The following is a 14202-nucleotide window of genomic DNA, read 5'->3' on the forward strand; positions in this document are numbered from 1 at the left end:
AGCTCCTGGTATCTTGCTCAGCCTTTCAAGCCCCAGTCCTGACTTTCTAAGACCACCCTTCCTTACACTTCAGGCCAAGGCAAGCTACTAAAGTCATTGTGAAGATTCAGATCAATAGCTGCAGATTAAACCTGTCCCATCTTTGCACTCCCTTCTTTGAGAGATCCTGAACTGGGAGAGGGGTGGGTCATGGCTTGAAGAGGTGGAAATCTCAGAGGTAAACACAAATGATTCATGAAGGTAGCCCTGCTACGTAGCTTCACAAGGTTCCTCACACCCTGTGGTACAGAATGGGTGGCAACTCCTGCTATCCAGCTGTGCATTTCATAGAGTGTGGAGCAGCAAAAAGTCCTCTCTGGATTTAAGATAAATCAGAATACCACCCAGCAGTTAAGATATACAAGGGAGTGGATAGTTACTATGGAGTATCTGTACAACAATCAATCAGGCAGTCAACAACTATTTCTTGAGTGTCTCTTATGTAGCAGGCCCTAGGGAACAAAGGGTCTGTCCTCAAAGTTTATAGTTATAGATGAGAGGAGAGATCAAAGGATATTGAGAGGAATGCATGGATAGATGATAGCTAGTTAGCTAGACCAGCATATATGTACACCCGTACATACACATGTATGAGGAAGATTTTCAATGAGTGAAAAAAATCTTCAAAACATAAATAGGATAATTGGGGATGTGGAGACCACTGCAAGGAGGGTGGTCAAGAAAGTTCTTCTAGGAGGGGGAAATATGAGTGGAGACCTTGAGTATAAGCAGTCACCAGACATGTAAAAATCAGGGAGAGGAAAATGCCCAACAGAAGGAACAAGTACAAATGTCCTGAATATAGAATGGATTTGTTATCTTAAGAGCAGAAGAGGGAGAATATGGTGGGATGTTAAATGAGGCCACCATAAGGAATTTGGATCTTTCTGTATTTGTAATGGAAACCATCAAAAGGCTTAAGTATTCAGTTATCACAATTTGCTCTAGTTTTGCTGTTATTCGTCCATCTCTCATGTCTCTCTTTTTCTTCTAAATTGAGGCTTAATTCACCTGTAAGAAAATGAACAACTCGTAAGGGTACAGCTTACTGCATTTTTTATCTACCTATACTGCTGCTGCCGCTAAGTCGCTTCAGTTGTGTCCGACTCTGTGCGACCCCATAGACGGCAGCCAACCAGGCTCCCCCGTCCCTGGGATTCTCCAGGCAAGAACACTGGAGTGGGTTGCCATTTCCTTCTCCAATGCATAGAAGTGAAAATTGAAAGTGAAGTCGCTCAGTCATGTCCGACTCTTTGCAACCCCATGGACTGCAGCCTACCAGGCTCCTCCATCCGTGGGATTCTCCAGGCAAGAGTACTGGAGTGGGGTGCCATTGCCCTCTCCGTTACCTACCTATACAAGTGTGTAATCACCACCCAGATCATGGCTTAGGCTTTTAAAGGTCTTTCTGGGTGCTGCTCAGAGACTGGCTAGGCAACAGTGATGGCCGGGATACCAGTTAGAAGGCTATTGCAGTCATCTGGGCGATGGGATGGGGCTTAGGAGAGGGGGACAGCAGTGGGGTGGTGAGAAGAGGTCCCACTAGGTTGTATTTGGAAATAGAGCTGATATGTTGATGCAGAGGACATGGGTGTGAAAGAGGGGAATGAAGGAATCCTCCTAAGTTAGTGGCCTGAGTAACTCAACATGGTGATACTGTTTACTGAGATGGAGAAGGATTTTGGAGATTTGCAGTATATTAGGAATCAATACCAGAGAGGGCAATGGCACCCCACTCCAGTACTCTTGCCTGGAAAATCCATGGACAGAGGAGCCTGGTAGGCTGCAGTCCATGGGGTCACTTAAAGTCGGGAACGACTTGAGCGACTTCACTTTCACTTTTCACTTTCATGCATTGGAGAAGGAAATGGCAACCCACTCCAGTGTTCTTGCCTGGAGAATCCCAGGGGCGGTGGAGCCTGGTGGGCTGCCGCCTATGGGGTCGCACAGAGTCAGACATGACTGAAGCGACTTAGCAGCAGCAGCAGCAGGAATCAATAATTTTATAGCAAAACTCTAATGTGTGTCTTAGAATTATAAGGCATCCTAAAGGATCAAACTTACTGCTTATGTACAACTGAGCTAAGCTTAGGTCATCCAGAGCCTCTTGAATAGATACAGGTAGACAAAGAAAAGCTACTAATGTCAGCTCACAGACCAAGCATTTTCCAACTGGGCTGAAAATACAGACAGAAATCAAACCTAACCTCACTCTCTTTCCTGACTTTTAGATTTTGATGTCAGAGCCAGGAAAGTTGCTACAAAAAGTGAAGGTGTGGTTGCAAGAGTACTGGAATGTCACAGACCTCATAGCCATCCTTCTGTTCTCTGTTGGAATGATTCTTCGTCTCCAAGACCAACCCTTCAGGAGTGATGGGAGGGTCATCTATTGTGTGAACATCATTTATTGGTACATTCGTCTATTAGACATCTTCGGCGTGAACAAGTATTTGGGCCCATATGTGATGATGATTGGAAAAATGGTAAGCAGGGTCCTCTGATTCCATGTTATAAGTCCTCAGAGGAGGAGTGGTTATCATAGGAAGAGGGAAATCATTCATTTGGGCCTTCCATCCCTGTCTGAGATGGCCCTAAGGTGTTTTATTTTTTAATTCCTTTCACGTGTTCAGAAGTTTGACTTCATCTATATACATAATTGGAGAATTCACTATCACTCACTCACTCACTGACAAATAAACATCATCTATTTTGTGCTGGGCACCTGAGTGGGAATTGAGTATGTAAAGATCCCCATTCAGTGAGATAGATGATGAGAGAAAGAGGGTGGTAACTACCATATGGTGTGAGAATGCTGTAACAGAGATGTGCATGGAATGCCACAGGGACATAAGAGGTTGATCAGAGGAGGCTTCATGTGGATATCACATTTTAGCTGGATATTGGAGAAGATATGGATATCCACTCTCAATGTTTAACCAATTTCTTTTTTCTTAATGAAGTTCTTAAAAAAATGTCTTCTCTGTACACAGATGGAAGAAAAGCCAGTTTAAGATGAGATGAATTATGTTGGGTTTGAGTTGAACATTAAGTTCTGTCAATATATCATGTGTTTTGTTACATTACTGGAAAATGATGTGTTAAAAACTAGGTTCCAGAATGATATTCCTACTTATTCTTAAAAAAAAAAAGAATCCCAAGTGCCAAGCTAATATGCTTCCCCACATATGGCTTTGGACTTGTTCCAGTATCCCTGGACCATACACTAATTTCTAGACTTTTCTCCATAAAGGCTGAGCCCTCACAGGACAGCAACAGTGTGAATCTGAAAATGCACCAGTAAATCAGCTCTCTCTCCAAACTCAGAAGAGGAGGAATCAGAACCTGATGCCCAGAAACTGGGTGCTTTTATCAGTTAAACCATACACCTCTTACAAAGAGAGGGAGAATTTGAATCTAAAAGAAAAGGGTTATGAGACCTTGAGCAATTTTTTAACAACTCTTTGAGATGCAGTTTACTCATTTCCAAGTAGTAATAATACATGCAAATCTCATAAGGTTGCAGTGATAATTAGAAATAACATATGCTAAGTGGGCAACTGTGTTTGATTCACAGTAGGAAGTTGATAAACTGTATTTTTTATGATTGTTAAAGTACAATGGAAAAAACTGAGCATACTTATTTGCTCCATTCCTAATCCTTTTGAACAAAAGCTTGGTGTTTATAATACCAGCATTGTTTAGAGAGAATATCACAAAGCCTTGAGTTCAGTAGTGAGTCTTGAATTCAGTAGTGAAAGCGAAAGTCACTCAGTAGTGTCTGACTCTTTGCAACCGCATGGACTATACAGTCCGTGGAATTCTCCAGGCAAGAATGCTGGAGTGGGTAACCTTTCCCTTCTCCAGGGTATCTTCCCAACCCAGGGATCGAACCCAGGTCTGCCACATTGCAGGCAGATTCTTTACCAGCTGAGCCACAAGGGAAGCCCAAGAATACTGAAGTGGGCAGCTTATTTATTTTTTAATTGGAGGATCATTAATGAATTCAGTAAGCTTAATTAACTTCCAATTTTAAAAAAAAAGCTTGAGTTACTTACCCAAAACTGAATCCCAATCCCTTTGAGAGGTTTTTGACTAGAAAACAAATCTGTATCTTATTATATAACATTACCTCTTCTGTCATTGTACTTTAGTATTGAATTTGAGACGGTGGTGAAAATGTCCACATCTAAAAGCAGAATCTCCACCTAGTCTATGGGAGAGGTTTAGGAGACAGGATCTGTTAGTTCTCCACACAATTTATATATAACAATGTGTAGATGTATGAATTTTCTGGACAGAGGGGAAAAGGTTCTATGAGACTGTCAAATATATTTTCAAATGTACCCAGTAAAAGTGAAGAAAGAACAGCTACAAAATTAAGCCAAATTTTCTCGACCTTGACACTGTTGCTACTTTGGACTAGATAATTCTTTGTTGGGGGTGGGGTGGGCTGTCCTGTGCATCATAGGGTGTTTAGCAGCATCCTTGACCTCTACCCACTGGGTGTCAGTAATATGTGTGTGCATGAGCACATGCACGTGTGTGTATGCACATACACACGTAACAACATTTCCAGATATTGCTATATGTCCCCGCAGAGCAAGTTGCCTTCTGTTGAGAACCACTGTGTTATGCAAGTACATTATCTGATGGGTTGTTGTTCCTAATTGATCATTACCTTATTTCAGTAAATAAAATTAGGAAGGACTCAAACCAGGCATATTACTTTTAAGAGGTTGGGTCACATTTAAATACTTGAAATAATTAAAGTCACTCTAATGCCCCACGTGCATTTTAAAATTCATCTCTATATTTTTAATAATGACATAATTATTTCCCCAGTTTTGATAAGAATGAAACCTTACCATGGAGTGAGCAAGAGAGATGTACTGCATTTTTCTACATTCTAACTTATTCTTAACTAGTTAGTGAAATCATTCATAAGTAGAAAATGAGTATATTTGGGGACTTTGTTGTCTTTCTAGGGATTTTAAGATAATTAGTTCAGTAATTGAGCCACTGATCCAGAAGATAGGTAAACTATGCCTATAGAATTATCAGTGAGCCAGGTGGACTGCCAGAGTGGAAGTGAAATATGCCTAGATGTGATTATTCCAAAAGCCCCTATTTAATATTAAATAGTGAAGTAACTTACCTGGTCCAGGCACAACTGAAGGCAGCTAAGGTACTTGGACTCAGTACTGGTTAAGTATGTTTCCAACTGATCTTCAGCTCTAGAATAACTTAATAGAACTCTAACCTCTTTTCCTTCATATTCCACTTCTCAGTGGTTCTCTAAGCCTAGTACTAAGTTATACCACTTATGTAATGTGAATAAAAATAACATAAATAGGTATCATTTACTATGCACCAAATACCATGTCAGACATGTCAATCATCATTACAATCCCATGAAATAGGCTTTAGTTTATTCATCTCACAATTGAACAGATTAAAACTGAGCAAGAAACAAAGGCTTCAAACTCCTCTCTCACTCCACAGCGTGACCTTTTTTCAATTCTAAAAATAAGAATAATACATTAACTTTTACCAAGAACTACCCACATTGTTTCACACCTTATATCATTTAATCCTTACAAAAATAATATGCATCATTACTGTTATGATTATTATCCCTACTTTACAAATTAAAAGAAAAAAACCAAGATCAAGCAACATGCCCAAGATCACCTAGTTGTTTTTGCTAGCAGAGCCAAGGCGAGACTTCAGGTATTCTGACGCCTGAGGACACATGCTTGACCACTGCAGTATATGCTCTCCTCTATACAACCCAACCGGAGGATGTTTAAAAGAATGAGAGACAACCAGCACTCTTCATATTGAACCAATTTGACAATTTTGGTTTAAAAGCAGAAGCCAGACCCCAGTTCTGACAATGTCTTGTTTCTGCAGTTCACTCCAACAGACATCAGTATTTATATGGAAGTTATGATGCCTTTGAAATATGTGAAGTTGAGTGTTTGGGAACAGTGTGTGTTTGATTGTTTTGACCCTTTGAATAGGTATTACGATCAAGCTAAATGGAAACAGTCCTGAGAAATTAGATTAGAACGGTTGCTGTATTTACTGGCTGAATTTTCTTGGATCAAACTAGGTCCTAAATCTCATAAGTAAACACCTTCCTCTCCCCACCCACCTTTTAATCAGTCTAAATAAACATAACAGAAAGGACCCTTTTGTGCTTTTTCATTAATAGAACTTTTTGTAAATAAATGATGAAAGAATTTTGCAAGATAAGAGAGAGAGGGGATGAGAAACGGACCCATGTTTCCTATAAAACTGCTGACTCATTTTAAGAGTTCTGAGGCTACTAAGTTGTGAAAAGAATAGCATATATTTTTAAGGACAGTGAACAGATATGAATGAACATCAAATTTTGAGAGATTTAATTTCAAAGTCAGACAGTACTTGAGAGATTTTGAAGTTGCCTTGCAAGTTGATTAATTAACCTAAAATGTATTGAGCCCCTAGTGTCCTGAGGCCTACAGGAAGGCTGTAATGTTTTAATTCCAGTAACTGGCACCATGGAATGTATCCTTGCAAAATGAAATTTAAAACTAATTTAAAGCCTTCATTGCCACTGATAAAATTATCATCGGTCTTTCTTTGTGAAGGGGCATTCCTTCAGGAAATTTGATATCCAAGAGAAGACAGTCTTTTGTATTAGGTGGTTTTATGCAAGGAATAGAAACCGATCTCCTACTAACTTAAGCCCATGAGGGATGACTTGATTTACAGCAGGATGGAAGCTACTGCACCCAGGTCCCCAACCACCATCACAACCCAGTCTCCTTCCCTGAAATACCTGCTTCATTCACTCTGATCTGTTTCCGTAGTGGGAAACAGCCTTAGACACCCTGAATTCACTTTATTACAGAGAGAGCAAGGGAACTTCTCTCCCTACTTCAGTTAAAAAAAAAATCCAAAGAAAGATTCTGGTTGGCCTGTCTTGTGTCACATCCCTGCCTCCTGTCACTGTTGCCAGACAGCAAGTTACCATGATTAACCCATCCTGGAAAAGACACCTACCTTTAGGGCCAAAATGGGTGGGAAAAACAAACAAACAGTTTCTGAAAGGAGGAGGCAATGGGTTCTGGCCAGGCAAAATAATAGTTTTTGCATCCTCATCTATTTTCGGTGATAAAAGGAAAGTAATTTGGCATATGAGAAACAGATCCCAGATAACATGTATCATGAAAACAAGCAAAAAAGAAAGAAAGAAAGAGGAACAAGAGATAGCATTGTACTTGAATGGAGTCAAATACAAGTCAAGAATTTTATGAACATGTCAAGATGAAAATCCAGCATTTCAACATCAAGCACAGAAGTAGGCCATTAGGCTACCTGATTCTAATTCCTACAAAAAACACCCTCTGTAATTGATAGGATATAATGCAGAAGAAAGAGCAGAAAGAGTGGTTCTCTGAGAGACTGGTTTGTGGTAGAAAACTGTGCAATGAGGTGGGGGCACAAGAATAAGGCAGTTTAAGATGGATATTTGGGTTGTCTGAGTCTTGTTTACAAATAATTATTCTCTTGGGCTTTTCAGCTCTTGATAAGCCTTTCAGAATTTGGAGAATTTACAGCATGGCAATAGTTGTCAAAATAGTTCAACTATCCCAGTTCCAACTTTGCTAAGAAGAAAGAGACCCAGCAAGGACATTTGTCTTTCCCAGGAGCAGAAAAAATGCTAGTGCTACATTCATAGGCTCCAGCTTCTGTGTCATATGATTCTCATGCCTAGTCACGACTAGGTCCCACAGAAAACAATGGAAGATGAAGGGGTTCTATTGTACATGTGCTTTTTCTTTTTAAACGATTTTTTTAGTAATTGTAAAGAGTTGTTGGACATTGGTTTCAGTAGACCAAGTGGTTACCTGATCACAGCTCCCTGTCTCAACATCCCTTATCAGCAGTCTCAAAAGTGAACTAAGTTTTCCATCAGCGTCAGCATCACAGGAATACTCAGTCATTCTGGTTTTCATTTGTTTCTCCCTCTGCTTCCCCCTGCTTCCAGATGATAGACATGATGTACTTTGTCATCATTATGCTGGTGGTGCTCATGAGTTTTGGGGTCGCCAGGCAAGCCATCCTCTTTCCCAATGAGGAGCCATCATGGAAACTGGCCAAGAACATCTTCTACATGCCCTACTGGATGATTTATGGGGAAGTGTTTGCGGACCAGATAGACCGTAAGCAAGTTTATGATTCTCATACACCAAAGTCAGGTATTTAACTTTAATTGGGTCATATCTTTTCCAAGTTCATTTGTTTGTTCTCAATAAATGGCTCAAGATAGAGGACTGATTCCTAGTTTGCTATCTTGGAGGAAAAAAAAAACATTTATAGAAGGTGAATATACAATTTTAGCAAAGTAGTCCTCAGGTGTTTTTTCAGGTATGTCCTTCCTGTGACATCTGGTGTGCCAAATTTGACCAAGAATGGACCATTTTAAAAGATCTAAATTCCTTGGGAATTCAAAATCCTGGGGGCCATGTGTTGAATATTTCAATATTAAAAGTATATTATATCATTACTCCCCATCCCTATCCTAGCCTTTAAAAAATAAATTCCTTGGGTTTGACTTCAGGACAAATAAACAATTCTCAGTTTCACCATCAGAATTCAAGAGTGAGGGCAAACAGCTGCGTGGTGTTTTCCTTGCACTGGAAACTATTCTCCAGCTCCTTTTCCCACTGTCTTAAATTATGTGCTATTGAGACTCAAAAGAAGCTAGTATTCATTGCCTGGAAGTATGGAAAATGCCTTAGGTTATAAACCGAGTTGCTTGCTTATAAATGCCAGAAAAAAAAAAAATGGTATCTATATCATGAAGTGACTCATTGTGGGGAGTGAGTGCCAGCAGGCCCCCGATGCTTCATGCCCTAATAGATGCTGATTCTCTGTAATAAACACCCTTCTTATACAGAGCTTGAAGATAGTTGTATCCTATGAGTCTGTTCCAGCATTTTATTTGGACCAAATGTCAGGGCACACCAAGCATTGGGAAATTATTTGGGAAGAAACTTCAGAAAAGAAATATCTTTCATTGTGGAGGAGTTGAATCCCAGGAGCAACCATTTCTCATTTTCCCTGAGGAGTTTAGCTCTAGAAATAACATCCTTCCACCATTGTTGAATTAACATTTTTCTAACATTTTTTGCTGACAGGCCAGCCATCTGAGCTCTGGACTGTGGACACGGATTACAGTTATATAACTAGATAGTATAGCTTATTAAGAACAGGAGCAAAAACTAGTCGGCATCCCCCAACACCCACCCCTGCCAGTTTTAGGTAGGACTAAGACTAGGGAAATAAGGACAAATGACCTAAAAGTGTGAGCCCTACAGGCCTGTGAAGAGTATGTGTACAGTAGCCACAGAACACACTAGTCTGTCATTTTCCCTTCCATGATGAGTTTTGAACAAATACTCTTTTCTTCTCAAAATGAGTTATCTGAGGCAAGAAGGTTTTTTTGGAACACCTAATTGGAACAAATACCCATTTCATAAGACTTAGCCAACTCACTGAGCAAAAATTCTAACTCCATCTCCCAGTTGGAATATCTTTGACAATGTGCAGCCTTCACCAAGACAGCTTTCCAGGGACTGGGGAAAACTCTTTTGAATTGATTCTTTCAAATGGTCCCTGAAGGCAACATAACACTCGAAAGCCCACCTGTGATCATTCTTCTCAGCAATTAAATGTGCTATTTTTCCCCAACAATTTGCTTTTCCACTTACATTATTTTGCTTTTCCTATCTCTCCTTTCTTCCCCTATGAGATTAAGCCCCCATAGGTCTGTTGACAATATGACATTTTGGGATGGGAGAAAGAGGGAGGTGTAGGTGTGCTTTATGAGTGGGATTCTGTCCGTCCGTCTACAAGTGGCCATTTATTGATGTTGTACTATGAACACAGCCTAGTGCAACAAACACCACCATTTGGCTGAATCAGAGGATCTATTGTTATTTTAAAGAAGGGCTGATTGTAGTTTAGAACTTGCAAAAACCCTGGAGATGGAAGTGTGGTGTTTTGTGTGAGTGAAGTATGAAAATAGATGTGCCACGTTGTTGAGTAGACCTGTGATGCCCTATGTGTGTGAGAATAAATTTCTACCCCGTATCCTACATACCCCAGTATGTAGCCAACCCAGCCTTGGATGGATGCAACCTTCATGACTCCCTTCCCCCAACCACTTACCTTCCGTTTTGATGTTCTGAAATTGGCTACAGTAGTAGCCACTGTTCTAAGCTAAATCAGCCAGTTTATTGTCTAGAGTGCTAAGGAGTATTTGTCCTTTCTCAAATGGGTATAGAAAGTGAAAGTGAAGTCGCTCAGTCATGTCTGACTCTATGCAACCCCATGGACTATATTTATAGCCCACCAGGCTCCTCCATCCATGGGATTCTCCAGGCAGAAATACTGGAGTCAGGTTGCCATGTCCTTCTCCAGGGGATCTTCCTGACCCAGGGATCAAACCCGGGTCTCCCACATTGTGGGCAGACGCTTTACCCTCTGAGCCACCAGGGTATAGAAGGCTGCCCCCAAATCTGTCATTAAATTTGGCCTGTGTCATTGAATATCCCTGTCCTCTAAATGATTCGATTTCCATGTTGTGGCACTGAGTGGGCCCAAGGGAGATTGGGTGACAGCCCCGCCCTGTCATTCAGAACTGCCCAGGAGACCCGGTACCGAGCTGTTTGAGAAAGGTACAAATCGTTTATGCTGCCCTGCGGTGTCTTGCCTCTTTTCTGTGCCGTGCCCAGGTTGGTTTGTGAAGCATGTGTTCAGGCTAATTGGATTTCATATCCACCTAGACTGCCAGGGTCCACCAGCCCCATCCTGTGGACGTGCCCTGTGGGGGCCTCTCCAAGCACTGCTCATTCTTGCACACCTTTTCAGAGGGACTCATTTGTAACATAATGCACGTGCTCCATATCTAACTCTTTTTGTTTTTAGCTGCAAAAGTGCTGAAGCCATTTCATATTGCAGAAATAATCTTTCTTAATTGGAATGAATGTATTATATGTGATTGTATAATGGGGGCCTTGGGGTGGTGGGGAGGTTATTAACATTTGTCCCACACCTCAGAAGGGAGGACAACTTTAAATGCCCTCACTTCTGGGAAACAGTGTTACCCAACTATAGATTTTTAAAATACATTTCATTTTTTTCTTGTAGGTTGTCCTAAACCCAGAGAATATCAATAAGGCCAAAAAAAAAAAGCTAGAATGAAACTTCTAAGGTTACTTTCCAAATGTGCTCAAAGATTAAAAGGGAAAAGAGGAAAAAAAAAAAAAGAGTGTAAATTCCCAAAATGACTTCTCACCTCTGAGCCAGGTTGGATGAACACAAATGATAGTCCAGCCTTAATCTCAATTTATCTTTAGCAGCTGAAACATTTGCTTTGGTGCTGAGAGCAGAAGTGAGTGTTAAAACATGATTGGAAACAGCAGATAATAAAACTCAGGAAAGGAGAGTGACAATCTGCTCTGTCTAGACAGCTTTGCCAAACACCCTGATTAACTGATGGGGGTTGAACTTGCCATCATTGTCTGATTGGTTGGTTCCTGGTTGGTTTTTTTTTTTTTTTTTTTGAATAGCCCCAAAGCATCTCAGGTGTCTGTGCTATATATACCAGCTCTCTAAGACCCAATCTATGGGCTACCATGAGGGAATTTGGTTGCTAAAAGTGTTGCTACCGAATGATGGCATCCTTCTGGGGCTCTCATCAAATGAACCCTCTTGCATGGCTTCTGAGAGCTGGTCAGGATCCCACTGGAGCCTGAGGGGAAAAAAGCCACTTAAGAGAAGAGGAGGTACAGAATAAATTTTCAGCACATTCACTCCAAGGCTGGGGCAAAACTAAAATTAGACGGATTCTAGCCATCTGAGAAATCTAGTTTTACGTTTTGGTGTGTGAGGTGCTTGGAAATACACCTTTATTGGTAGAGAAAATAGGGTGTCTCTGGCTTCCTCAAGTCTCTGAATGAAGGAGACTTCCCGTTATTTACAGGGCATCCTTGTGTTGCGTGCTGTACACACAGATTCTCCAGGCTGTACCAGGGCAGGGGGAAAATGAATCATGCTCTTGAATGCATTAAATCAGCATCTAAATTTAGTCCTTCTTTCTGTCTCTCTGAGTATTTTCACAAGTTTGGTTAGTAATGTGAAAGCAGAATGTCCAAAACTTACTTTCTACCATGACAACTTATTATTTGGTCGTTTCTAGTCACCCTAAATTAACTATCCAACCTACTTAGTGCATAGATCACATTTTTTTTTCTTTTATTGCCTAAGGCCTTTCCATCTGAAATTAATAGGTTATCTAGAGTAAGAGGGATTTTTGTGCTGTCATTTTGATTTGGTTTTGCTCATTTATTTATTTACTAATACAAACAAACAAACCTCTGTAGGCTTGTGGTCTGTGTGATGTTGACTGGATTTAAAGTGTTGCTTTTGTCATGAAACAAGGAGCGCGTATATGCATGTACAGTTCAAACATTCTCCCGTATTACTTTTCTGTCTCAAATTATTTTTGCTCATTTCAGGTGTGGAAATTAGGATAGCACAAGGCCAGTCTCTAAAATATGCCTGCTGTGGTGAAGCTTAGAACAGCAAGAACAGAGAGGGTGGCTATTGTTAAAAGTTTCACTCCAGTTCTGACTGGACTGACCTTCACTAATGAATTCAGAGCACACTAATGCCTGACAGCTATAGCATGGGGAGTGTTGCCTGACCGAAGAAAGTATTTTGGAAAAGACAAACTTGAGCCAAAGCCAACTTTTGGGAAAGGGGGGAATTGTTTTGCTGGGTTTTGCTTTTGCAAATTGCTAAGGAAGCAAGCCAATATGAGGCACCACCCCCATTTTCTGTCCCTGAAAGTCATCTTACACTCCAGAGACTCCCCACCCAACTTGTTTACTAATACAAACTGAGGCTTAGCAGCCTTACAAACAGCAGAACTATCTGCAGACAGGCCATTGTGATGAAATTCAGTTCACATTATGACCAGCATTTGTTCCACTGTCATCAGACTGATTTTAGCCTTTGCTCACAGCTCAGGCTCCATTTTTAATTTGTTCATTCTTCATTCAGTGGAATCCATTGAATCCATTCAATGGATATTTATTTTATTCCTACTGTGAACTGAACATCTAGATACAGCGATGCATATGGCAGAGACATTGTCTCCAAGGACTTTGCAGTCCAGGAGAGGCAGACTGACATGGTCAATGCACATGGGGATGGAGCCCCAGACAGCAAGTAGCCAGTTCTTCCTGAGGGAAAAGGAGGGGCACAGTAGAGGAACCCTTGCAGAGTGGGAAAGTTGGACTGAGCCCTGAAATATAAGTAGATATTTGCTAGGCAGATGGGAGCAGGGGGTGTGAAGGAGAAGAATGACATTCCAAACTGAGACTTAGCATGGAAAGTTCCAGGCTCAGCAGGTAGTTTAATATGGCTGACTGCAGGGTGAGAAGCAGGAGGCAGGAAGCAGGACAGATGGGTCTGAAAAGAGACAGGAGCATAGATTTTAGAGTAGTTGTACCTCATGCTCAGGGTAGTACCATGCTCTGATACAAGTTTTAGTTGAAGCTATCAAGCAAAAAAGGGTCCATAAAAGGGATGGAGATGGGACCTGGAAGGACCTTAGCTAATATAGTAGCAGTTGGGATGGAGAAGATAGGCAGCAGGAAACTTCAGGAAGGTAAATTCAGAAGCACCAGGACAGAGTCAGATGGTGCAGAAGGTGGTAGTGCAGGAAGTGGATGAGAATTTGAGATGGAGGAGTTGAAGTTCACTCCAAGGTTTCTGGCTTAGTCTAACCAGTGCTGTCACATACTGAGATAGAGGAATCAGGAGGAGGACCTTTGGGAGGAAGGGGATCTGTTTACTTGGAGGTAGATGGAGCTGGAAGTTTCCATGGCAATGTGAGGAAAATCATGAAGAAGACTACTTTGTATGTAGAACTCTGGAGCTAAGTAGCAAGAGCTGGGTTGGAGATACAGATTTGAAGATCAAGAATATAATGACCTGTGAAAGCCATGGAAGCAAGTAAGCTTTCCAAGAAGCACAAGTAGAGAAGGCCAGAGCAGAACACTGAGAATGGGGGAGTCAGCAGTGCAAGAGAAGAGTACA

At 41.1% G+C, this 14202-nt stretch overlaps 1 protein-coding gene and 1 long non-coding RNA gene across 2 annotated transcripts in view; one reads left to right on the forward strand and one right to left on the reverse strand.

Annotated features, from left to right (window-relative positions):
• TRPM3 (transient receptor potential cation channel subfamily M member 3) overlaps positions 1–14202 on the forward strand; it is a 297803-nt gene that overhangs the window by 228268 nt on the left and 55333 nt on the right. The window contains exons 19-20 of the mRNA XM_005897493.2: positions 2271–2522; positions 8078–8252. Coding sequence (XP_005897555.1) covers positions 2271–2522; positions 8078–8252 — 427 coding nt within the window. The remainder of the gene's footprint in view (positions 1–2270; positions 2523–8077; positions 8253–14202) is intronic.
• The window catches only part of LOC138988903 (uncharacterized), a 40063-nt gene that overhangs the window by 20164 nt on the left and 5697 nt on the right, over positions 1–14202 (reverse strand). The window lies entirely within an intron of this gene.

The sequence above is a fragment of the Bos mutus genome, chromosome 8 (genome assembly GCF_027580195.1).
Source record: "Bos mutus isolate GX-2022 chromosome 8, NWIPB_WYAK_1.1, whole genome shotgun sequence".
NCBI classification, from domain to species: Eukaryota; Metazoa; Chordata; class Mammalia; order Artiodactyla; family Bovidae; genus Bos; species Bos mutus.